Source organism: Phyllostomus discolor, chromosome 7 (assembly GCF_004126475.2).
Source record: "Phyllostomus discolor isolate MPI-MPIP mPhyDis1 chromosome 7, mPhyDis1.pri.v3, whole genome shotgun sequence".
Lineage (NCBI taxonomy): Eukaryota > Metazoa > Chordata > Mammalia > Chiroptera > Phyllostomidae > Phyllostomus > Phyllostomus discolor.
The window spans coordinates 27,605,162-27,631,264 of record NC_040909.2 but is presented as its reverse complement, the minus strand read 5'-3'; the positions used below and the strand labels follow the sequence as shown (position 1 = coordinate 27,631,264).

General features: G+C 46.5%; 1 protein-coding gene and 1 pseudogene across 3 annotated transcripts in view; one reads left to right on the top strand and one right to left on the bottom strand.

Moving 5' to 3' along the window:
- The window catches only part of BTD (biotinidase), a 31,803-nt gene extending 5,936 nt beyond the window's left edge, over positions 1-25,867 (top strand). The window contains exons 1-4 of one of the 3 annotated variants that reach the window (XM_036030620.1): positions 243-311; positions 16,095-16,359; positions 20,691-20,840; positions 22,155-25,867. In XM_036030620.1, coding sequence (XP_035886513.1) covers positions 16,111-16,359; positions 20,691-20,840; positions 22,155-23,441 — 1,686 coding nt within the window. In that variant the 5' untranslated portion in view covers positions 243-311; positions 16,095-16,110 and the 3' untranslated portion in view covers positions 23,442-25,867. Of the gene's footprint in view, positions 1-242; positions 312-8,179; positions 8,412-16,094; positions 16,360-20,690; positions 20,841-22,154 lie in introns of those variants that run through there. The other 2 variants (XM_028518913.2, XM_028518912.2) reach the window with 2 other exon arrangements.
- Positions 3,564-11,722, bottom strand: LOC114501308 (annotated as a pseudogene).
- Positions 25,868-26,103: the final 236 nt, after the last annotated feature.

The window sequence follows — 26,103 nt, the reverse complement described above, 5'->3', positions numbered from 1 at the left end:
TTTGTACTGATTATTCTTTTTGTGGGTTCTGGAACTGCATTTGTGAAACAGCTATTTGGTGACATTTTCCCATTGGGTGAAGGGAATATCCAAGCAACTGGGTAATTTAGTAAGAGTTGACAGTGTTGTGCCTGTGTTAACGGTGGAGTTAGAGCTTGGCCCTGGAGTTCAGAGCCAAAAACTCTAAGGCAAGAAATTCATTTAGAAATCACAGAGGCAGAAGGAGTGAGCCAGCTGGGCTGCCTGGACTCAGGAAGCAAGTTACAGAGGCAGAAAGAGGGTCCTTGGAGCTTAGGAGAAAGGAAGCAAAGGTACGTACCTAAGGGAAGAAAGCGGGGACAGTCGTGGGCTTGCTCAAAGAAAGAAGAGTACACACTGGGTCCCTTGCCTTACGGGTTTTTAGCTGTTTTCTAAAGGCAAGGATTTTAGGGAGGATCTCAGGGGAGGATCTTAATAGAATATTCATCAGCTTTCCAGGCGTGTACTTGCAGGGCAGTGGTCTCTACTGATTGGTTGGCACTAGGGTAGAGGGTCGTTAATCATTGCGTCTGGTCCTAATGTCAGCCATGGTGTCACTTTGTCTGGTTTTGGTAGTTTTCTGAGCCTTGAGCTGAAACATAGCTGAGGCCTAGTTCTTATGTCTAGTTTGACCAAAAGTTTGCCCCTGTGATCAACAGACCCCAGGCTTTGTTCCTAAGGTCATTTGATGCTGAACAGAACCCCATTGTCCTAAGGGCTTACTGCATAGGGGGACTGGTTGTGCAAGGGTTTGTATGATCATCATATGAGGCTCTTCTCCAGCCCCTTGCGCCTCCTCCGAGGAGGTCTGAACTGCATGACTAGCAATGTGCCAGGGGAGGAAAGGTCACCCTGGGGGCAAGGTACTAGCCTGTAATACTTGTTTTCCCAGTTTTTTTTTTAAAGATTTTATTTATCTTTAGAGAGAGGGGAAGGGAGAGGGAAAGAGAGGCGGAGAAACATTGATGTGAGAGAGAAACATTGATCAGCTGTTTCTCGTATGCGCCCCGACCAGGGGCCAAACTCACAACCCAGACACCTACCCTGACTGGGAATTGAACCAGTGATCTTTTGCTTTGCTGGATGATGCCCAACCAACTGAGCCACACCAGTCAGGGCTGTTTTCCTAGTTTTGCGCATTGCTAGGCGGCCCTGGTGACATTCCATACCTGGTCTGCGGCTCTTGCTGTGTTCGTGCCTGTCTGCTGTGTTCATGCCTGTCTAACTGCCTGCTCTACCGGCTGGAGAAAATATACTCTCTAAAGATTTGAAAGAGAGAGCTTCCACAGGTGGTAATTCCTTAGGCCCCAAATTATGATGGTATGTCTTAATTTCAGTAAACAAAGAAGGGCAAGCCCTGGCCAGGTAACTCAGTTGGTTAGAGCATCGCCCTGATACGCAGACATTGTGGGTTCAGTCCTCGGTCGGGGCACATACGGGAATCAACCAATGAATGTATGGCTAGGTGGACCAACAAATTGATGTTTCTCTCTGTCCTTCTCTCTCTCTCACTCCCCCCACCCTGTCTTCCTTTCCTCTCTAAAATCAATACACTGAAAATTTTTAAAAGTAAAACAAAAGAAGGACACTAAAAGTCCTCGCGATTATTTAAAACTGTAATACTAGCTAAACCTGTCAAAAATAGTCTCACAGACATTTTATCCAAATGCGAAGTGTCTGGGCCCTGCCTGGTGTGGCTCAGTGGGTTGGGCGTCGTCCTGCAAACCAAAAGGTCACCAATTCAGTTCCCGGTCAGGGCACATGCGTGGGTTGCAGGCCAGGCCCCCTGAGGGGGCACCTATTGATCGCACATCAGTGTTTCTCTCCCTCTCTTTCTCCCTCCCGATAGATAGATAGATAAAATCTTTTTAAAATTCTAAAGTGCTTAATTATCAAATAAAGAAATGAATTAGAGATTTTGTGATGCATTATAGAATGGCTAAAATAAAAGAAGAGAAAACAAAGGAAATAAATACAAACAAAAAGGAAGCAACAATAAGAATATAGGAAATCTGTGTAGAACACTATTTTTAAAACCAACATTGAAAATGGTACATGAAGAAATGTGCTGTATGAAATATGTCAACATACACAGAGCAGGAAATAAAATAATTATAATAAAGTGGTTCTTTGACTGAAACAGGTTAAATTGATTTTGTTTGCTTCCTATTAAATTTATGGACTACAGCGCACCAAAGCTCAGAGATAGGCTTGCAAAGCCAGTGGAAAGCAGCTGGATCATCAAACCATTGGAGACAGATTTAATTCTTCTTACCAATGGACAGGAGCTGGGAGTTTTTCCCAGTTCGTGTTTAACCTAAAGAAAAGCTGGATCCTGCCCTTGCCCTGGGCCGGCAAACCCTTCACCTTTGCTCTGCATTGGTGCCAGTGACACCCAGCACTGGCAGCACTCTGGGGACAGACACTGAAGGAACCATTGCTTCCCTGTTCTAGCTCTGTCTTCATGGAAAGTGGGTTTTTTTGTTTTGTTTTTTTGTTTGATATCAGCAATCATGAAATCACTGTTAAGGGTGTTGACTGTTTGTAAACTGCACAAGGAATTGGTGACAGCTCCCTCACCAGCGTCCTGCTGTGAGGAGGGCATGAGAGATTTATCTTAACCTGACGGAATCCCACACTTGAGGGTGGCCCGCAGGCTGGGGTAAGGTGCAGAGGCTACCATCAATGAAATGTGGTATCAGTATTTAAATGTTTGTGTTTTCATTTGTTTCTCCTGTTTTGACATTAATCTTCATTACAGACCCTTTCTTTAGCTTTTTAAATTGTACCTTATTGTTTTGTTTTGCTTTTAATCTGTTCTCTGTGTCAGCTCCAGGGCAGAATCTCTGAGTGATTTCCGGGGTAAGGAGTTGAACTGGGGTGTCACCCCAAGGGAGGGACAGCTTCATGGTTCAAGCCCTTAAACTGCTTTCTGCATCATAGTCTTTAAGTTCCTCTTTGGAGTTTAGCTGTGATTTATTGTTTTATTCACTCTTTCTATATATACTTAACATTTATGACATTTTTCAGACACATGAATAGGAGCATAGATTAATAAACACCCATGTACCCAGCCCCTAGCTTAAGAAATCCATTACCAAACAGTGGATTTCCCTGTGTACCCTTCCCTCCTTCTATCCACTTCCTTATGCCAAAGAAGTAACCACTACCATGACTTTTGTGTTTATGATTCCCCCATTATCCACTCTGCAGGTGACAGAGACAGGACTGATTGCTGGCATTTTTTTAAGTCAATTTACCAAAATGTCCATTGTCTGAGCACCATTTATATTATAGTTCATTCTTTTGTTTTTAAATGTTCCATTCAGGAATCATTTTATTGTTGCTCCAAGTTTAAGAATTTCGTTGACAGCCCTGGTTTGTGTAGCTCAGTTGATTGGAGCGTCATCTCATAACTAAAAGGCTTCAGGTTTGATTCCTGGTCAGGGCACACACCTGGGCTGTGGGCTCAACGCCCGGCCCAGGCTCCAGGCGCCAGCGCCCAGTCCAAGTGCATTCAGAAGGCAGCCAATCAGTGCTTCTCTCTCTCCCTTCCTCTCTAACAGCAATGAAAAAAACGCATCCTTGGTTGAGAATAAATAAAATAATAAAGGATTTTCACTGACAGAAAAATCAACACTTTCAGAAAACCTCCCACGTAAACTTGCTCAGCTTCTGAATCTTGGTTTTCGCAGACATATCAACATATTTCTCTCCAATAGGGACAATCATTCCACCCATGTCTGATAGATCACACTTAACTTCTGATTTCAATATTTGCCTTTTACTTAGGAAGCTGTTCGGGACCATTTGTAGTTCAGAAAGAGTGGCCTCCACTAAAGGAGGTGCAGAGGTCACTGTGCATGGGACTTCTCCACAGTGGACTCTCCCCTTGGTGGGAAAAGCAGAATTGATGCCTGGGGTGTTGTGCAAGTGACCAGTTTCAGCAAGCGAATTGATCAGTTTGGATGTGAGGGGGGAAAACCTCTCTTTTTGTGGTCGTATCATTCAGGCTTTTCACTTTAATGGAACGCTTTACATAGGGATTCATAATCGAAGCAGTCATTTTGGGTTCCTTTAACATTCATGCTACTCTGAACACATCCTTTTCTACTTGTTCTGGTTTATTCTGTTTAGATGCAGCAGAATAATGAGCAGTGGCATAGTGACCTTTGATACCCTATACCTGAACAGGTGGCCGCACAAGCTTGCCAAACAACCTGGCCGCAGATGTGCTGAGGCGTCACCCCTGCCAGGAGAGTCTGGGAACTGCTGGGGAGGTTGTCTTCTCCCAGGTGGCTGTAGGTCAGACGTGAGCTGGGAGAGCCACCGTACAGTTTGTTCTTACCCTAGTGATCTGTCATGTCACATACCAAATTTCTGTGCACGTGTGGTCTGGCTTTGGACTCTCTGTTTCTTTCCCATCCCGATACCAATCCTACACTACCTTAATTTCTATATTTTAAAAAAAAAGGTTTTTTTATTTGTCTATTTTTCAAGAGAGGGAACGGGAGGGAGAAGGAGAGGAGAGAAACATTGATATGTGGTTGCCTTTAGTGCACCCCCTACCAGGGACCTGGCTGGCAACCCAGGCATGTGCCCTGACTGGGAATTAAACCAGTGACCCCTTGGTTCGCAGGCTGGTGCTCAATCCACTGAGCCACACCAGCCAGGGTTTAATTTCTATATTTTTAAAATCAGTTTGTATGTTGGTAGGACAAGTCCTTCCTCTTTGTTTTTTGAAACCATCTTGTCTATTCTAATTAGTTTCCTACTGCTACTGTAACAAACTACCACAGACAATGCTTAAAAACAATATACATTTATTATCTTACTATTAGTTCTAGAGCTCAGAAGTCTCAATAGGTCTCACTGGGATGATGTCAGGGTGATGACAGGACTGCGTTGTTTCCTGGAGGTTTCGGAAAGAACTGGTCCTTGCTCCTTCCCGCTTCTCCAGGCTTCCCATGTTCTTGACTCCACCTCAAAGTGAGCAGCGTTGGGCCAAGTCCTTCTCACACTGCTATCCCTCCGATTCTCCGTCTTCCGCTTCCCTCCCCCCAGTCATAAGGACACTGGGCATGACAGTGAGCCCACCCAGACAATCCAGGGCAGTCTCCCCATCATAGTCAGCTGACTAGCAACCTTAACTTGCCTTTGCACTACAACCTAACACACTCACAGGTTCTGGGGACTAGAAGGTCAACATCTTTGAGGGGCCATTATCCTGTCTTTTAGATCTACTCTTGGTCTTTTTCTCTTTCATACCTACTATAGAATCAGTTTACCAAGTTCCATGAAGTATTCATTGGGATTTTGATTGGAACTACACCGCATTTATAGAATAATTTGGAAAGAGCAACATCTTTATATTATCAAGTATATCTTGCCATAAGCATAATATATCTCTCCATTTATTTTATCGCTCCTTGATGTCTTTTGATAAAAATACTTTATTATGCTTGTTTCTAAATATCTTTTTAATTTATTTCCATTTTGTAGTTTGGGGAAGGCAACATATTACAGTGCAATTAATTTTCATATGTTGGCCTTTTTGTCTGATATCTTATCGAGGCAGCCATGGTAGCAACTGCTCTTTGAGTTTCACTGTGCTGCCCAAGGACAAGAAGAAGAAAGATGCTGGAAAGTCGGCCAAGAAAGACAAAGATCCAGCGAACAAATCTGGGGGCAAGGCCAAAAAGAAAAAGTGGTCCAAATGCAAAGTTCAGGACAAGCTCAAAAACTTACTCTTGTTTGATAAAGCAACATATGACAAACTCTGTAAGGAAGTTCTCAACTACAAACTTCCAATCCCAGCTGTTGTCTCTGAGAGACTGAAGGTCTGTGGTTCCTTGGCCAGGGTAGACCTTCAGGGGCTCCTTAGTAAAGGACTTGTTAAATTAGCTTCAAAGCACAGAGCTCAAATAATTTACACTAGAAATACCAAAGGTGTTTTCTAGAAACAACAGCTGGGATGCCCCAGCTGTTGGTAAAGATGCATGAACAACAGTCCCACTAGCTGTACATTTTGAAAAACAAAACTTCATTTAAAAAAAAAAACCACAAAATTTTTGTATGTTGGTCTTAATTCTAACTACTAGTTTCTTATTAATTATAGTAATTTGGTTATAGAGTCTCTTTGGGTTTCTTAGTAGATAATCATATCAAAAGTTAAAGTTTTGTTTTTTCCTTTCCTGTTCTTATATTTTTTGTATATTTTTTCTTGTCTTATTACTCTGGCTAAGACCTCCAGTACAATATAGTTAAGATCACTAACTAATAAGTAGCATTATAGTTTCATTTAAACAGTTAATGTGGTAAATTAAGTTGATATAGTTTCTCATTAAGTGATTCATATTTCTTACAATAAACCCAATTTTGTTATGATAATTTTCTTCTCATACATTACTTATTTATTTTGCTATTGTTTTTATTAAGGTTTTCTGCATTTTTTTAAGAGAGGCAACCACTATATTCTTTTCTTGAATTGTCCTTATCTATCAATGTTGTACTGTCTTTTAAAAATTTTGGAACAGTATGTATAAAATATGTATGTATAAATATGTCTGTATAAAAAGACACAGTGTGTATCTTTTCCTTGAACGTTTGGGAGAAGTTCCCTGAAAAATTAATTGGGATTGGTGCTTTTAGAGAGAGACTCTGATAATTTAACTCTTATTAAGTAATTGATCTCCATTTTTCTATCTTTTTTGAGCTTAGTTCTGGTAAATTTTATTGTCCTATAAAGTTATGTACTTCATCCACATATCCATTCAATATACATCCATTCCAGAGCATCCATCAATCAGTTCTAAAATCTTTGTCATAATCATAGTTATGTTCCACTTTTATTTTTTCTTTATATTCATGTGTGTTTGTTGCTTTTGTCCTCACTCAATCTTGATGGAGCTTTGTTTATTTCATTGGTCTTTTCAAAGAATCAGTTTTGGACCCAAGGCTTTATGGAGTGATGACCAGTTCCAGATCTGAGCCAGGAAATGTACAAGATAAGCTTGGGACATCTTTAACATCAGCCTACAGAGAAGCTATAGGGTAGTGCCAAAAGGAATCAAGAGCGAGCTTGAGGAGGCTACCACTGACCAAGGACGAGATAGTTTGAGTTTCTGTAATGATAAGTGCAATGGAGAGAAACCCATCAAATATTTTTAATTCCACGAATTCATCATGATATTTTCATTTGCTCGAAACCTGACTTTAAAAAGAATGGGAAAGAATCTAGCATTTATCCCGACTTTCCTATATGAGTTGTACCACTAGAGAACCAAATAGTAGATAAAATAATGTTTCTTTATAAAAAGCATTCCAGTTAATAAGTGAAAATGAAGTGATAGAACACCAGCATTTCACAAGCCCAAATGAATAGATAAAGGCATCATGTATCAATGGTTTGCACTAAAATCCAGAAAAGAAAGTCAGACTTGTGACTTTTGATGAAAGAACACACTACCACCCACAGTCTTGCCGGAGATGGAACCAGAGCCTGGTTCAGTCTCTGGATCCAGCTGCCAATTTTCAAGAAATACCAACTACAGAGTAAAAGTGTGAGTCTCACCATGCATGTGCAATAAGCAGTATCCATTCTGTTGGAAATCTACAGGTCAAAAGGCCAGGCTTCTTCAACAGATTGATTTTACGGAAATTAAAGGATGGAAAAGGAACCTGTAGATTAAAAGAGATTTAAGAATATATCAATCTTTTTACATTGGGAAGACTAAACTATAGTGCTTAGGGATACACATAGGGCAACAAAGTTTTTTTGGAAGTGATAACTATATAAGGGTAATAGTTACTTGGCCACTTATGGGTAGGGTTGCCAGATTTAGAAAAACGAAACAGGACACCCAAGACTCCCAGTTAAATTCAAATTTCAGATAAATAATAATTATTTAGTATAAGTGTGTGCTGACATATTTGTTCACCCAAAATTCAAACTTAACTGGGCCCTGCACTTGATCTGACAAAATCTTGATTCTATTCAGGATGGTGATGCCTTTCCAGCCTTCCCTGTGGCTGGCAGTGGTCATGGGCCCTTTTGTGGGCCAAAGCACTTTAAGAAAAGTCAGTGGACAGGGTTTGGGGGAATTGAACTGGGCGACTGAGCTGGCAGATACCCACGTAACTCTTCTTCTGCCCAGCATGGCACTGGAGTCATCACTTTCGATTGCAACCACCGAGTGACCTTGAGAATGGAAGCTACATGCCAAGGCCAGAGAGGCACAAAGAGAGACGGATCCTGGGTCGTAAATAAGATGGTGGGGCTCCTACCTTTGTACGGTTCTGTCATCAGAATTTCACCACTTCCTAAGAAAAGCCCTTCTTGTTCTGCTGTGTTCTGGAGCACTAAATAGCACTGGACAGTCTACTCCTTTAAAGTGAGTAAGAATTCCTCTGGAAACTCTCCAGGCCGGTTTGAGGGTGGAGGGTGGGAGGGAGTATTTGAGTTTCTTCTGTTACTGTTGGCTTCATTTGGTTTTCTCTTTTCTCTAAAGATAAAATGCATTTTCCTAGGAAATTATCCATTTTTTCTGAATTTTCAAGTTTGGTAGCATAGAATTGAATAAGGGAATTGTTCATTATTCTTTTAATTTCTTCACTTGTAGATATCATTATTGCCTTTTCTAGGTGGGCAGCCCAGAGCAGGGGTTCTCAAATGTGGATGTGTTTGTGCGTGTGTTCTTCATTTTTCTTAATTAGCTGATGATTTGTCTATATATAATTTTTTTCAAAGAACAACCCCTTGGACTTATTAATTAGTTCTCTCTTTTTTCTATTTTCTAACTTATTAATTTCCACTTTTATTTTGTTCTTCTTGCTTTTCTGTTTATTACACTACTCTTTCCCCGGTCCCCACCACCTACCTTTGGTTAGTTTGATAACTTCTGTGTTGTCAGAGTTTATGACATTGCATTGTGTTCTAGAGACATAACCCTCATGTTTATTTTGTATTTAAGGCTCATTGTCCATTCCTTTGCCATAGTTTTCTGTTCCCCTCTTGGTGGGCAGAATTTTATCCCCTATGCGTTTTCTCGGGAAAGGCTGATGAGAGTAATATTTCCTGAGTTCTTGCATATTAAACCTCTCCTCTCTTATTTTTACACTTCAACCACAGTCTGGCACAGTATGCAATTCCTGATTCATATTTTCATTTTCAGAGAGACTCTACAGACTTATACTAGCACTGGTGTTATAGTCTGAGGACAGCCTGCATTTTTTCCCTGATAAACGCTCTTGATCTTTTTATTTGGCTTCCCAAATGATTCTCCCTTTATACTAGAAAGTCAGGAATTATACTAGGCTATGTCCTGGTATTGACATTTGGTTCGTTTCTTTCCTGAATTTTGGTGTGTCTTTTCAATCTATACACACAAATCCGCTTTTATTTCAGGAGAGTTTTCTTCAGTTACATCTTTAAATACTCTCCCTGTTCCATGTATTATCTATTGTTATATAACAAATTAGCACACATTTAGTGGTTTAAAATAAGACCCATTTATCATCTCACAGTGTCTGTGGGTCAGGAGTCTGAGCATGGCTTAACTGGGTCCTTCGCCCAGGACCTCACGCGTCCTCAGTGAAGAGGTCAGCTGGGCCCACAGTCTCGCCCGAGGCCCAGCACTTCCTGAGCCCAGCTGCTTCTAGGAGGAAGAATCTCCTTGCGGCTGTAGAACTCCTGGTGGCTTGATTCTTCAAGGACAGCAGGAGGGAAAGTGTCTAGTAGAATATCTATGAACTACTCCTGTTTTATTCTTTTAAAAACCAGACACTTGATTTAAACAAATGAAAACCAGTAACAACCTTGTTCTATAGTGATGTTCCGGTTTAGACCAAGATAAGCACTGAATTCTCTAATTGACCTGGGTCACACTTGGGGTGGGGGCAGTTTTTTCCCCTTAGTTTTAGCGTTTAAATACTTCGCTGCTCATTTTCTCTGAAGATGGTGGAAACACTTTGAAATCTGCCCACATTCTATCAACCCTATGGGAGAGGCACCTGGGAAATAAAGGTGATGGTTTTGGCTCGTGTCTTTCCTTGTTGTGAGGGAAAGATCGGAGTCAGAACGTAGGTTCCACATGCCTTTCTCCTCCAGCCCAGCAGTCCTCCAAGTGTGGCCCAGCCCAGGAACATCAGCATCACCCTCACCTGGGAACTCATCCAAAAATGCAGTCTCGGGCTCTACCCCGGACCTGCTGAGTCAGAATTTCTGGGCACGCGGATCCAGGGATCTGAGGGGACTCAATGTCACACCCACATTTGAGAACCCCTGCTCTGGTCTGACCACCTAGAATTTTCCTTGGGAGTGACACTCTGTGAAAGATTTATTTATTTTTAGAGAAGAGGTAAAGGAGGGAGAAAGGGAGAGAAAACTCAATGTGAGAGACATTGATCGGTTGGTTGCCTCTCGTACGTGTCTTGACTGGGCACTGAACCCAGGAACCCACAACCCAGGCATGTGCCCTGACCAGGAATCGAACTGGCAACCCTTCACTTTGCAGAATGATGCCCAACCAGCAGAGCCATACCGGTGAGGGTGGGAATGCCACTGTGAATTTTGCCGCAGCTGCCTTGAAGACTCCACAGTGGTTTTTGAAGGTTTGACTGATAAATTACCCTTGTTCTTCAACATGTGCCAGGAGGGCTGGGACAGAAGCCTTTTTTAGTCTATTCTCACCACTAACTCATCAGTCCTGGGGTATTCTCTCACCATGAAGGTGGAGTTTTACCATCTGCTTTCACTACTTTACGTGACAGCAAGATACAATGAAATAACAGATGTCAAATGGCTTGAAAACAATAACGTGTAACGTGTAAAATGCAGTGTGGCATCAGTATAAACATGTGTCCCTGTAGATCCCTTGTCTCAGCCAGGTCTCCCCATGCACTGTGCGGTCTGTCGAGGTGTGGAGGGGTTGCATCATCTGCACTACAGTCACATCTGTGGAGTGCACGACTGTAAGATGAGAAATCACAACAAATGTAAGGACTTGTGAATACAGAAGATGCAATATGTCCTAGGAGCATTGCACATAAACAGCTTTCGTAAGACCTGAATCTTAGAAAATCCAACGTTTCCTGTTTCATTTTGTTTTGTTTGTTTTTTTTCCACTGTAAAAGAGATAGCTGAAGTATTCGAAATTAAGGAAAGGAGGGGAAAAGCAACCATCCATTTACTTGCTTAAGAATCTCTCCATGTTACTTGGGTGAATGATACTCAGTTTGTCCACAGGATGGCAGTAGCAAACCTGTAGAATCAGCCTCGGCTGGGGCTTTTTTTCTCTGCACAAAATGACAAAAGAACCTTCTTTCATTAAACACCTGGCATTTCAGGGAGAAGTTTTATTTGACTTAAATTATGAAGGTAATTTCCCATTTGAGGAAAGAAGGATGGCATATTTAGGTTCAAGAGCCACGATCCCTTAATTGCTCATTTAGTGATCCAAGATAAATTACTCTGGCCAATGGAGCAGAAATATGCCCTAAGCAGAGACCTGGTGCAAAGGTACACGTCTGTATATCACTCTCTTTGGAAGATAAATAGAAATAGCTGGAATTGTTTAAAAGGTGAAAGCACAACTTACCAGTTCAACTCGGAGGACTTGGTAACTTGTTCACTGTTCCCTGTGAGCCCAGCCTTGAATTCTGACCTCAGCATCAGGTGCCACACACAAATGATTGCACTTGACATATCTCCCATTGAGACATCAAAAGCGTTGGTGGCCCTGGCTGGTGTGGCGCAATGGATTGAGTGCTGGCCTGTGAACCAAAGGGTCGCCGGTTCAATTCCCAGTCAGGGCACAGGCCTGGGTTGCGGGCCAGGTCCCCAGTTGGGGGTGTGTGAGAGGCAAGCACACATTGATGTTTCTCTCCCTCTCTTCCTCCTTCCCCTCTGTCTAAAAGTAAATAAATGAAATCTTTAAAAAACATCGTGGGGCTCCTTGTTCCGGAGGCCAGTCATGGATGCGCTCACTCCTAGTATCGCCGGAGGGAGAAGCAGAAAACGAGAGGCTTTCTAGGCCTCTAGAAAGGTCTCTTTCGGGATTTCTTTAAATTCAGGTTCTATAAATTCGATGAAGGTGGACGTTATTCCTCCTCCCGTACAGGGAAGGATTTACACATGGAAATCACAGAATCCATGAGAAGAAGTTTAAAACCATTCAGAACTTTAATTCACAGCGTTCTTCTTGGCATCCCGTCAGATACACGCAGACACACACACTCAGCTGCCTCCCGATGGCTGACTCAGGCTTCGTTCCGACGGCTGTGACGTCCGTGGCCGCCTCTCCCCCTCCCGGGGCCGCTATCCTCCTGACGGGGGAGTGACAAGCTCTTTTGTTCACAAGATCAGTAGGTCTATATATAAATTTTTAAATGTATATACCTGCCCCTGAAATTACCTTCTTAAGAAAACCTTAATAATAATCCTTTCATTTCACTGCAGAAGACACTATTGTACCAGCGTGGCTAGGAAGGAAACACAGCTAATTGCCAAGATGAATCATTTAACAAGGTGGGGAAAAAAGTTCCCTGGGCGTAAAAATAACCTGGTGATTGACATGTTAACCAAGTTTCCGCAAAACAGATTCCCATGTAGTTTAGACTTTGATGTCTTTTCCTCATAGAACGCAAGAGGCTTCCTGATAGGATTAGTGTCGGGGGAACATGTTTTTCTTCTGAAATGAGAAACAGAGGCTTCTGTAGCGCCATAAAAGATCAGGATGCTTGCTAAGGATGCCGCTCCGGGCGTTCTCTTCCCACCCGGCTGTGAGTTCCTGTCTACTGGCTCTTCCTCTTGGCCCACAACAAGGTCTCAGGCTTTTTCTCAGGTTTTACTCCATATGCAGCGGGAGTCATTGGGAGATTCTGAGCACAGGAGTGTCGAGGTTGTCGTGATTGATGCAGGCTTTAACTGGATTTCACCGGTGGCTCTAACGAGATGAGAAGGAAGAGGATAGTGGCAACTGCAGGGAGGTGTGCGGAGGCCAGGGCGGGGTCCCCTGTGATTTCTCCGTCTGACTTCATTGTCTGCCACCTTCCCCTGGCCCCCGGGCTCCAGTCAGCTACTTTCCTTGCTGTGTCTTGAACCCACCTGGGAAGCGTCCATGCAGGTGGACTGAGCCATTTCCTCTGCATGGGACACTCTTCCCCAGGCACCCAGACGGCTTCCTCTCTCGCCTTCCCCAGACATCGCCTTCTCCTTGAGGCCTTCCCCAACCCTACTGTTTAAAATTGTCCCTCATTCAGGCCAGGCCCTCCCTCCCACTCCCCCGTCTTCATTTGTCCTCTGCGTTCATCACTGTTTGACATACTACGTATTTATTAGACTGTGGTCATCCGCCTTTCCTTACATCTGGAGTGGGCGCTCCTTGAGCAAGGGCTGGGCGTACCCACGCTGTCTCCCTGACGCCTACACCCGTGTCCAGCACACACTTGGGTATCCGTGGATGTCTGAAGTGAGCCGTCCTGGCCCTGCCGTTTCCTGCCAGTGGGATTCAGAGCGCCCCACAGCTGGTGCCCCCTTCCCCGAGGGCTGCAGTGAGCAGAGCATGTCAAGCAGGGTGTGGAAGCACATGTCACCTCCCTGCTGCATTCGTGCTGGGCCCGTCCTGAGGTTTCGTCTCACCCATCAAGTGCCCTCCAGTGCAAGAGGGGGCCTCGCTACCTTTAGACACCAGCACACGCTTCTGGTGACCGTTTTGTTTATGGTCCAGGTCTTGGCCAGCTCTGAAGGTGGGTCAGTTGCTAAATCTCCAAGAACTTCATGACTTTGCAGAACCCCCTTGTTCCCAGGAAACCCCCACACCCGGCTGTGCATGGCATCAGGGGCCAGCACCTGGTAACCACCGGACACTGTCCCCTACTCTTCTGCCTACCGTGCCCTTCAGAGTCCTTGTCTCGACCTAGTCCCCCCCACCCCCCAGGCAGTTGTGTAGCGCCAGATGCAGAGGGAAAGCAAGCATTTGCAAATTTGGTTAAAATAGGTGCCATTTCCCCACTCTTCAGAAGGACAAACTGTTACTCCTATTTTTAATGTGATTACTCATTCTCACCTTCCTCATTAAGCCCGCTTCTTTCAAGCATGAATACCTGGTGGAAGCTGCATAACCTCTTATTATCAACCCACCCCTGTTCACGCACAAATGATTGCCACTCACAGCTCTCCTCCCCAGCTCCTTTTGTAAATAGGCTAAATTTTATTTTCTCAAGATAGAAAGCAATGTGATATCTTGCTGTTGCCACCGTTCCCTTGTTTTGCTGGCTTGCAAGTCTGTGAGAGTTAAACAAATGGCCTGTGCTCCCGGATCGGGGCTGTGCGGCTCTCAGTTGAACAAGCGGGCTGCTGTGATCGCCAGCCTGGGCCCTGGGGACTCCTAACCTGCTGCCACTGGGTGTTGGTTGGAACACCTCCTGGCCCTTCCCGGCACCACCCCAACCCCAGCCTCAGTTTCCCCACTGCCTAGTAAGGCCAATGCCTGATACTGTAGAAATACTGTGACTGTGACTTTGAGAATGAAAGATCCGCCCCCCCCCAAGCCACTCCCCATTGTCATCTTTAGGAAAGCAGAGATGGAACGGAAAATAGACTTTGAGACTTTTAAAATTATTCCTTGCTGGTTGGTCTTCGGAGGCAAAATTCAGATAAGAAAGCTTATCAAGTATACTTTTGTTTCTACTCAAAAACTCATGACTGCTCAGTCAAAGGCCCCTTGTTCTAATCTGGAAACATTGTTGACAGTTCCTCCGATGAATGGCAACAACCCTGGGGTTTGCTGTGTGGACAGTACATTTATCCCCTGGGGAAAGTTGCTGAAAATAATGATGGTTACTTTCGTTTCTGGAACTTCTGAGAAGAAACAAGAAAAAGAAATGCGTAGCCAGGAAAATTTAGTTTTGAAGTGCAAACCCAGGAGTTATGAGTCAGACTTGGGCAGGGTGTCATTTTCCTTTTTAAGGAGCAGCAGTGTGATTCCTCGACTTGTCTTTGTTCTCTGGGTGTTTAGTCCCGGTTCCCAGGCAGTGGGTCAGCCCCAGCGCCTCTGCACAAGGCGCACGCCAGGCTGATCTGGGCCCCAGGAGGGGCTTCAGCTGGGAGGCCAGGCTGGTGCTGGGGCAGAATCGGACTCTTCGCTCTGAAATACTCAGTAACACACACGATTAGAAATAAAAATTCCTGTTCACAGGAGGGGGGAAGGCAGTCAGAAGTGCCCTTGTAAGTGACATAATTTACTTCTAATCTCATGGTGGGAGCTCCAAAGCTGGGTTTACTTGGTAGAAAATTTTAGTTTAATTTCTAGGAAATTCCATGTTATCACTGCTAAAGGACTTTCTTTCCAAATGAGTATGCTTTCTAGCACGAGTTTTGGAGTCGCAGAGACGGAGTTTGAGAAGTGGTGATGGGCAGTGGTGATGGTCAAGTTCAAAGAGGAAAACAAGGGGTGCTTTGGTTGGGAGTCGTCTTTTTATCTGTTTATAACAGAGTCGATCCTGGCGTTCAAGTGGAAGCCGACAGTTTCTCGGCACCAAATAAAGAATGTTGCTTTGAGTAAAGGGAGCCTTACCCCGTATGCTCGTGACTGACCCAAGAAATGCAGGGAGAGCTTTAATCCACCCAGTTTCTACGACCAGGAAAGCCAGGCCGTGTCATTAGGGGCACAGGAGTGGCAGCTCGGGCGTGTGAGTGACCTGCAGTGTGTGTGCGTGCACAGAGGGCCGGTCGTGGGAGGCGGAATAGGTCACAGAATTATGTAAAACCATCGGAATAATCAGTGTTGCCCGGAACGTGAGTGTGCAGCTAGAGAAGAGACTGGTGACGCAAACACTGGGTCTGTTTTGGAAATGTTCTCAAACTGGGCTATTAACACAGTGAGCCGTTTTAAACACAGCTACGTGTTTGGAGAGAAACACATACCCTTTTATTAGGAACATGAAACAAGCTCTTTGAGCAGCAGCACCACGGCGGCCGAGTTTAATTGCTGGGAATTAATAAATCACAGTTGCAAAAGTTAAATTCTTGGCAGGAGTCTTTATTCAGCTGTTTCCCCTGCCTTGTTACATTCCAGATTTACGGTCCGCGCGATGTCTGGAGCCAGCCAGCCCCTCGCCCTTCTCCTCTGCGGCTGTTATGCGGCGGCCCTGGGAGTCCACACGGGGGAGCGCAGCGTGGCTGAAAGCCGCAACACTGGCTATTACGTGGCCGCAGTGTACGAGCACCAGCTGATCCAGAGTCCGGACCCTCTAGCTCTCGTCAGCCGCAGGCAGGCCTTGGAGCTGATGAACCAGAACCTCGACATCTATGAAGAGCAAGTGATGACTGCCGCCCGAAAGGCAAGACGCGCTCCTGGGGCTCCTGGGTTAAAGCCCGGGCTTGTCCTGCATGCAGAAGGGGGAGATCGCCCGTTAGCCCCGGGTCAGGGGTTCCTGCAGCCCCAGTGGAACATCAGTGCGGTTGGCAAGGCCGAGCTGAAGTAGCGAGTTGGCCGGAGTGTCGCTGCTCAGGGAGGGGTCCGTGGCCCAGCAGCCTCAGCAGCCCGTCCGAGCTGGGGAGAAATGCAGAACGAGGGCCCAGCCCCAGGCCTGCCGAATCAGACTTACATTTTCGTAAGATCCCCGGTGATGCCTTTCAGTTTGAGTCTGAGGAGCCAGGGCTGGATCCCTGGTTCTCCGATGTGGCTGCGTGGAGGAATCGCGTGGCCAGTTGTAAACACATGTGGGTGCCTGCACCCCACGCTCCATTCCTGCACAGTGGGATGGGCTATGGGCTGGGCATTGGGGTTTTATTTTATTTTATTTTTTTGGTATATACAACATACTTTTTATTTCCAGGGAATTGAATCAAACTCAGACTGAGACTACAGAGGAAACGCTAGAAATCAGCGAAGGCCGGGAACAGAGTAGGAAAAAGACAAAGGAATGAGGCCCAAACACACAGAACCCTTCACTGGGGTCTGCTGAGCACAGCCAGGACCAGGGAGGGATCACACACCAGGGACAAGTTCCGGAACATTTGGGAATGGTGCGGGGTGAGGGTCACAGGGGCCACGCTGGGGTATGCATTTGGTACCAGGTAAATTGTTCTTGGTATTTATATACAAAATCAGTCGAGTCTGTCTCTTAGAGATACACATGGAAAGAAAGGAAGCTTTGGTCACTGTGAGTATGTCTCTTTGCAAAACTGACATCATCAGAAATAGGGACAATTCACTCAGATTCAGATTTCAGTAGCTGGAAATAAATATCACAACATCATCACTGGCCCTCAGTACAGAGCGCCTACCCCACCCAGTCCTCCGTCCCTGCTCCGCCCACATCACCCTCTGGCGGCCGCACTCCAACCGCTGGCCTCCCAGTGGCTTCTGACGTGCAGAACGTCTGAAACCCACCAGGCATGACGGCCTGTCATTCTCTCTGAGGCATCCTGCGTCAGACTGAAGCAGCGGCACCCACAGAACTGCTGTTTGCTGCCTTGAGATGATTTGGGGCTCGCTTCCGGTCTCAGTGCCAGACGGCGAACAGTCTTGAGAACTCAGTTCAGAGAGGACTGGGCCCGAAGGAACAAAGGGAGGTCGGTGCAGGCCTTTGTGTAGGCTTCCTGCTCAGCCGTGTTTCCAGCTCCTGCCAGGAAGGGCGGGGCAGAGGAGGAAGTGTCGCTGCCAGATGTTACTGTAAGAAAGTGCCCTTTGGGGAAACCTGTAACCAAAGGGAAGTTTGGGCTCTAACCCCGGTGGTCGGGTGAGCGAGCCCAGCCGTTGGAGGAAGCCCTGCTCTGCTCTGCCTCCTTATGAGCAGAACCTCCCCGTGTCCAGGAGCTTCGAGGGCAGAACCAGTCCTGCTAACAGGTCCTGCCCCAAACTGCCCATGTCTCTGGTCAGGGTGGACAGGATTGCCTGGACAGCCGCTATCTGTGGCTACGTTCAAACATTCTAGCCTAGAAGGCGCGCACACACACACGCACACGCACACACAACTGGTGTGGGAAGGTGCATAAGGGTGCAAAGACCTGCTCCAGCTCCTCCGGATGGATAACACTCCTCTCTTCTGTTCCCAAACTGACATCTAGTTTCTTCTTGACCATTTTTTTTAAATTCTCACTGAAGGACATGCTTATTGACTTTAGAGAGGGGGAGGGGAGGGAGAGAGAGAGAAACATTGATTGGTTGCCTCTCATATGCACCATGACCAGGGACCAAACCCACAACCTAGCCTTGTGCCCTGACCAGGAGTCGAACCTGTGATGTTTCAATTTATGGGGCAACAGCCAACCAAATAAGCCACACTAGCCGGGGCAAATCTGAGTGCATTTATTGTTTATAGATACCTCACTGCCCTATGTCGTTATATATGTTAAAGCAACTTGTAAGACAAATTGAGGTAAAGCATGTGTCAGAGTTTTATATCAAACTTGTGATAAGTGTTGCGGTCCCTGAACAAGCCAATTGAAATAGTTCTCTCTTGGTAGCGGCTTTGCAGGGAAGAAAGGAGTCCCACTCACAGACACTGCCCTGCTCAGTCCCCTGGGCTGGCAGCCGTGATTCCTCGGGAGCTCTCGCCCTCCCTGGGTTTATCAGAAAACTGCTCACGTCTTCTATCAGGAGGGGTCCTTCCCGGAATTTCCTGGAAAGGACTGGCAGTCGCCTCAGACCCGAAGTTCTGCCCCAGCTCAGGTTGGGTTCCTCTGCTCACTCCTGGCAGATATGTGTTCAGGAAATCCAGTTCAATGGTGATATTAACCTAATGTTTATATATAACTTAAATGTCATTTTCTATTAAAAAAAAACCATTCAGCACTCTCAGAGTTTTGTTTTTACAAAAGGAAATTATCCAAGTGTAATTGCCAAATACAAAGATGGAATGAACATGTGTCCAAGCTTTTCTTTAACCCGTTGATTTATGAAGGAACCAGAAAGGTTCAATAGAAAATAGAGAGTGTCCATCAGGGAGATGAGCATTGAAATGAATCTGTCAATAGGTGTGCTACAGGGCAGTACGATTGTAATCACTAGGGTAACATTCTGTTCAACAGCAGAGTCGCACCGGGGTAGGTTCCCTAGACGAGTGGTCTTTGAGCGAGGTTCATTAGCACCCGAGTCTGCCTGGGAAAGGCGTCCGCTCTTCGTCTTGCTGTACTTCCAAGTTTGCGAAAAGTTTCCTTTACAGGGTGCTGCAGACGGCACTCTCCCCCTCTGCCGCAGGGGCCGTCCGCGGGTGGTCTTTCTGGAAAGCCGTTCGGCAGTGTATGTTAAGAGCATGCAGCTTATACCCTTGGCCCAGTGCTTGCACTCTTAAGACTTTATTCCAAGGACGTAATCAGAGAGCCAAACAAAGGTCTGTGCGCAGCACTCATCACGAAGTGAGTGCTCCGAACACCCTGATGCAGATGGTCGCCGCGGTTTTCTTTTTATAACAAGTGGGTAACTGTTCACCTGTTTGGTGACAGGGAAGAAAGTGTGGTGTCCCCTTAAATATGGCCGTCACAGAGTACATTTTTGAAGGTATCTTTGTAATCTTGATGTTTTATGTAGTAAGAAAGTCAAGATGGAAAAATGTATATTTAGATAATAGAGAAAGAGAGCGAAAATAGGATATTAGCAATAAGTATCTTATGTCTCAGGATTATGAATTCTTCCTTTATATTTTCTGGTCTCCAGGTTTTCTACAGTTAAATTTTTGAAGCTTTTATAACCGGAAAAAAAAGTTATACAGAAAGTTTTCCGTGCATTCCAGAAATAAGTGACTCACATTGCCCGTTATTTTAGATTACTCATGCCGTCTCTGCCCTCCTCCTCCCCTTGCACTTTGGGCCAATGTCTCAGGCTCGCGCTTGAAGCCATGCAAGTGGAGAATGGCAGGCGCTTGAGGCTCGGGCGCTGAAAGCCGAGGGCTGCCCTGTTTGGGTTTTCTTGGGTTGCTGCGGACAGCACAGGGAGCCCAGGTGTCTCCAGGTGCGGAGTAAGGCCTGTGGTGTGGTCAGGATTCTGAAGGGAGCCTCCTAATTCCCAGGTGGAGAATTGCACGTTAGAGCAGGCCCTTGTTTCTGTGCTGCTGTCAGCATCAGCCCAGTGGGCACCAACCTTAGCTGCACATTAGAATCACTGGGGATGTTTAAACAAACGCTGCTGCCAGGGCTCCGCCCACAGTCCATTGAAGCAGCTTTCCAGGGGTGGCCCCAGCATTGGTCCTGCGCAAGGCGTGGTTTTTTTTGTTTGTTTGTTTGTTTGTTTGTTTTTTCAGAAGTCCCTCATCTGATTTAAATGCACAGTGAAGGTTAAAAACCAAGGGACTAGAGATACTACATCATCTGTTCATGAGCCCGGCACTCAAGACCTCTTCCAAGTGGCCCTGTCTCCCACTGCACCACCAAGAACTCCATACCCCTGACCGTTTGCTTGGCAAACTCCTGCCCCCTTCAGCCTCCTTCCCTGGACATGCCCCCAGGCACATGGTCATCCCTGTCTTTGTTCCCTCAGAATTAGGCCATGGGAGACGGCCTCCCCCAGTTAAGATCCCCGATGAGAGTTCTGCTGCCGTTTTTTAGCCTCTGGTCCTGGTACACAGGAGTTGCTTGATGGCTCCCAGATGAATGAATGAATGAATGAATGCATGAATGAAGTGGTACTTCCCACTCTCTGACAACATACTTTGATGTTTTCCACTTGCAGGGTGTACAGATTATAGTGTTTCCGGAAGACGGCATCCATGGATTCAACTTTACGAGAACATCCATTTACCCCTTTTTGGACTTCATGCCGTCTCCCCGGGTGGTCAGGTGGAACCCGTGCCTGGAGCCCCGTCGATTCGACGACACGGAGGTGTGTGAGCGCCCCAGACTTCCTCCTCGGTGGGCCGAAGGCACCAGAGATGAACCGAGCCAGGGCCCAAGAGCCAAGACATGTTAAGTGAAACTGAAAGGGTGGCCTGAGGTCCTAAAAATGAAACCCGCGCTGTGCGTGCCACGTGCACCCGTTAAAGAACGTCTGATGTACGAGGCGTGTTCTCGCCTGTGGGTGGTTCCGTTCATTAGCTGCACAAGAAGTGCATGGATACGTGCTTGTGGAACAGACAAAAAGGAAATGAAAGCCACTGCCACCACCCCCAGCCCTCGTACTGCTTCCCTGCTAGAGAAACTGCCGTCAGCGATTTGACGTGCCCCAAGTACATCTCCCCTTTTCTGTGCATGTTATAGTCGACACCCTCTCTGTCAGCATGCTAGACGCTTGTTCTTTGTTTGACTCTCGCTGTTATAAACAGTGTCTCAATGAATATCCTTGTGCACATAGTTTTGTGAAATGTCTAAGTTTTTCTATCAGGTGAGATTCCTAGAAATGGAATTTCTTAGCAGAAGGATAAGCACATTTAAAAATTTTTTAATTGAATTTAGCGGGGTGACATTGGTTAACAAAATTATACAGATTTCAGGTGCACAGTTCCACAACACACTACCTGTACCCTGTGTGGTGTGTTCACCCAAGTCAAGTCTCCTTCCTTCACCACTTATCCCCCCTTCACCCACCACCACCTCCCCCACCCCGACCCCCAGAAGTCCCTCATCTGATTTAAATGCACAGTGAAGGTTAAAAACCAAGGGACTAGAGATACTACATCATCTGTTCATGAGCCCAGCGCTCAAGACCTCTGTCCGCATCCATGAGCGCCTCTTTCATTTCTGCTCAAACCCTCCACACCCCCAGCCTCTTCCTAAATTATTTTAAAGAGTACCAAGTTTTCCCTTTAAAAGATTTTGAGTTCACTTTATACTCCCAGCGTATATATATATACTCCCTGCGTTTGGTCAGTGTAAAAGTTGAATAATCTTTTGAAGTTTTGCCAATATTATGACGGTGAAAAATATAGCTCATCACTATTTTGATTTGCATTTCCTTAGAACTAATACGGTTGACCATCTTCTCAGATGTTTCTTGGCCATTTGTATTTATTTATTCTGTGAGATCTTCATATCCTATAACATTTTCAGCAGTGGTTGCTTTTTACTGGATTTACGATAGCTATTTATGTATTATGGGCACAGTATAGCTCCTTTTCTACCTTAAAATTATAAGGCAAAACGCAGGATCTTAAAAAGCCATTTACTTAAACACATTTATTTATTCCTTATTCCCCTCTAGGTCCTCCAGCGCCTGAGCTGCATGGCCGCGAGGGGGCGCATGTTCCTGGTCGCCAATCTCGGGACGAAGCAGCCATGTCAGAGCAGTGACCCCCGCTGCCCCGTGGATGGAAGATACCAGTTTAACACAGACGTCGTGTTCAGCAGCAATGGAACCCTCGTAGACCGCTACCGCAAGTACAACCTCTACTTCGAGGCGGCCTTTGACACCCCTTTCCAGGCGGATCACGTTACCTTCGATACCCCTTTTGCTGGCAAGTTCGGCGTCTTCACCTGCTTTGACGTGCTGTTCTTCCAGCCCGCCGTCTCGCTGCTCAGAGACCCCGAGGTGAAGCACATCGTGTTCCCGGCCGCCTGGATGAACCAGCTCCCGCTGCTGGCGGCTATTCAGATTCAGAGTGCTTTCGCCATGGCCTTTGGCGTCAACTTCCTGGCTGCCAACATCCACCAGCCGTCCTTGGGCATGACCGGAAGTGGCATACACTCGCCCCTGAAGTCCGTTTGGCACCACGACATGGAACATGTCACGGGCCACCTTATAATTGCCCAGGTAGCCAGAAACCCACAGCGTCTCGTTGGGACAGAGAACGCCACAGATACAGTGGACCCATCCCATAGTAAATTTTTAAAAATCTTGGCAGGCGACCCATATTGCGAGAGGGATTCTCAGGAAGTCCTCTGTGACGGAGCCACCAGATGGAACATGAACGCTCCTCCCACGTTTCACTCCGAGATGATGTATGACAATTTCACCCTGGTCCCCGTCTGGGAAAAGGAAGGCTCTCTCCGAGTCTGTGCCAACGGCCTCTGCTGTTACTTACTGTACCAGAGGCCCACTTTGTCCGAAGAGCTGTATGCCCTGGGGGTCTTTGATGGCCTTCACACCGTGCACGGCACTTACTATGTGCAAGTCTGCGCCCTGGTCAAGTGTGGGGGTCTCGGCTTTGACACCTGCGGGCAGGAGATCACAGAGGCCACGGGGATGTTTGACTTCCACCTGTGGGGGAACTTCAGCACTCCCTATATCTTCCCTCTGTTACTGACCTCAGGCATGACCCTGGAGACCCCTGACCGGCTCGGCTGGGAGAACGACCACTATTTCCTGAGAAAGAGCAGACTGTCCTCTGGTCTGGTGACAGCAGCCCTATATGGGCGGTTGTATGAGAGGGACTCGGGGGAGTGGGGGCCGGGTGCTGGCCACCGTGTGGATAGCCCTAAACTTACACAGGCCACAGCTCACAGCACTGGGACCACCTCTGCCCATCCTGGGAGCTTTGGGAAGAAATAGGGGAGGCAGGTTCCACCCAGTGTCTCTTCCTCTTACATGCAAATCATTGAGACATTTTCTGGTATTTTCTATCCACAGTTATCTTTGCCAAGCCACATCTTTCTCTAGCAAATCTCTCACTACGCAGTTTGCTTGCAGAGCTAACACAGCCTTGGCTGGGAGGGTCTGTTGGTTGGAGCATTGTCCTGTACACCAAAAGGTTGTGGGTTCAATTCCCAATCAGGGCACATGCCTAGGTTGAGGGTTTGGTCCCTGGTTGGAGCATGTGTGGGAGGCAGCCAACTGATGTTTCTCTCTCATATCGGTGTTCCTCTCTCAGATCAATAAATGTATCCTCAGGTGAGGGTTTAAAAAAAACAACTAGGATGAAATAAGTGACAGTTTTTATTGCACAGCCCCACAGAGCAGCGGCGTGTGTGTTTTCCTGGTTCTTGTTGATCAGCAACGCCCAGGACCTCGAACCTTTTCTAAGGCAATAACAAACTCGCAAAGCAAACGCCGCCATGGAAATGGCTACCGTGGGGCCCTCTGCCCACTCTGGTCGACTGGCATTCTATCCAGAGGAAATGGTAGCACCAGAGCCACCAGCCACACCAGGATTGTGGATTTGGAAGCAGCTTGTGGAGACAGAAGGGAAGTTTTTCTCACCTCTGCCTTTCTGCCAGTGAACGGAATGTGTGTGGCGGGGCCCACGTGCCCCGGGGGAAAGAGCTCGGTGCCCCAGGGAGAGGGCCGCTGGGAAAAGGTGCTGGAGGCAGGCAGCGGCCGGAAGGTGTGAGTAATAGTCTCTTCACCCAGCGAGTCTCACCCAAGGATTCCAGGGACCTTCATCGATCATGATCATGCTGGCTTTCGGCAAGAGCCTCACTGCTGCCCACCTGGGCAGGACGGAATGGTGCTGGTAGAAGTCAATCCCACCCCACCCCCCACCCCCAGCCAAGAAGGGCCTTCCGTTTGCAGAGAGGCACTGTACCTCTGGCAGAGAAGTTGCCACAACTGCTGTGGAGGGTGGCCCACTTTAATCCTTCATTTATTTAATCACTCCACAGGTGTTTTGGAGAGCCCACCAGGTACAGAGCCAGGCCCTCCCACACACTAGTTTCAGATGCAGAATCATCACATTCAGTGTGTGAAGATTTTGGTAGGCCACTCATTTCTACATTATTTATAGCCGACATTTCAAAGTCATTTTGAGTCTATGCCTAGTAACTGTTTCCAATCATTTTTAAGTAGAAAATGGATAATTTTTCAAGAGGTTGGATAATTAGCCACCTGTGGTTTGCCTCAATGTTGTGACTGTTTAGTTGTAGCCCCGCCCCTTTTTAGTCTTCAACCGAGGATATGTTCATTGATTTGAGAGAAGGAGAAACATCGATAAGAAAGAGAAACATCGACTGGTTGCTCCCATACATGCCCAGACCGGGGACTGAACCCGCAGCCTAGCTACGTGCCCTGACCTGGGATGGAACCTTTGACCTTTCTGGTGCACAGGACGATGCTCCAACCAGCTGAGCCGCCCGGCCAGGGCTAGTTATAGTCTCCTTTTTAAATTGGGTTTTCAGAAACAATGTATGCATGAACGTAATTATATGAAGTAAAAAATGAAGTTTTAGGCAGGTTATGAAAGAACGCAGGTCCTAGAGTCAGCCTGGCCAGGTGTACTGTCTTGGCCTCACTGCTGACCCTTCACCACACAGGCCTGGGACAACTTGTTGACACCTCACTGTGCCCCGGTTTTCTCATCCGTGGACTGTGCCCTGAATAATCCACGTGGGAAAGAGGCGAAGTCCCCACTGACTCACTGCTCACCCACAAAGGCCTGGGATGAGTCACATCTCCAGGGAGTAAGCAGGAACGCCTCGGATTCCTGAGGAAGCCCTGGGAAATGCCCTGGAGTGGGAGTGGGGCCTCTCCCACCCGCTGACGGGGCTGGCCTGCCCTCCCTGGTGCAGACCACAGCGGCAGGCTGAGCTGGCAGGACCACGTGGCTCCGGATGTGGCCGGCTGCCACCCATGTAGCTTCCTTGCCCAAACCCCAGGGAACAGAAATCATCTTAAAAATGCATATTGTTGCTTCATGTGAAGATGATTCAAATCGGCCTGAGAAAGAGACCAAGAGGCTAGTCCTAAATACAGACGTGGTGGAACTACTACTTGGCCCAGTCAACATTTACAGAGCACCTGCTGGATGCACATTCTGCCCTTCCAAGCGGAACACCTACAACTTTCCTTAGTGACTTCCTACTGACAATTTAGAGCTAATAAGTCATGACACAGAAACGAGGAGGAACGAAACCAAGGCGGTAAAACAAAATGATTTTTTTTAACAAAATGGTTTTTACAATAAAAAGTAGTAGCTGCCAGATGGCAGAACAAAGTAGAGGAGGGGAAAAATGGGTAAAATAAATAATTTTCTGGAAAAAAAATACACCTATGACTAATGACTGTGATATGCTTTTGTCAACTGTGATCCTGAAATTCAGGAAGCAAGTGGCAATCTTGACAATAACATCGAGGCAGGAAATCAAATGTATTTTTGGCCCCATCAGCCTTGGGGGAAGCGGCTTGGCCCACGCAGTCTCTCGTGCAGCCGCAGCTGGGCCAGTCTGCGGTTCTCCTCTCAGGGGAAGTGAGACCCAAATGAGCTGGGCTCTGCAGCACT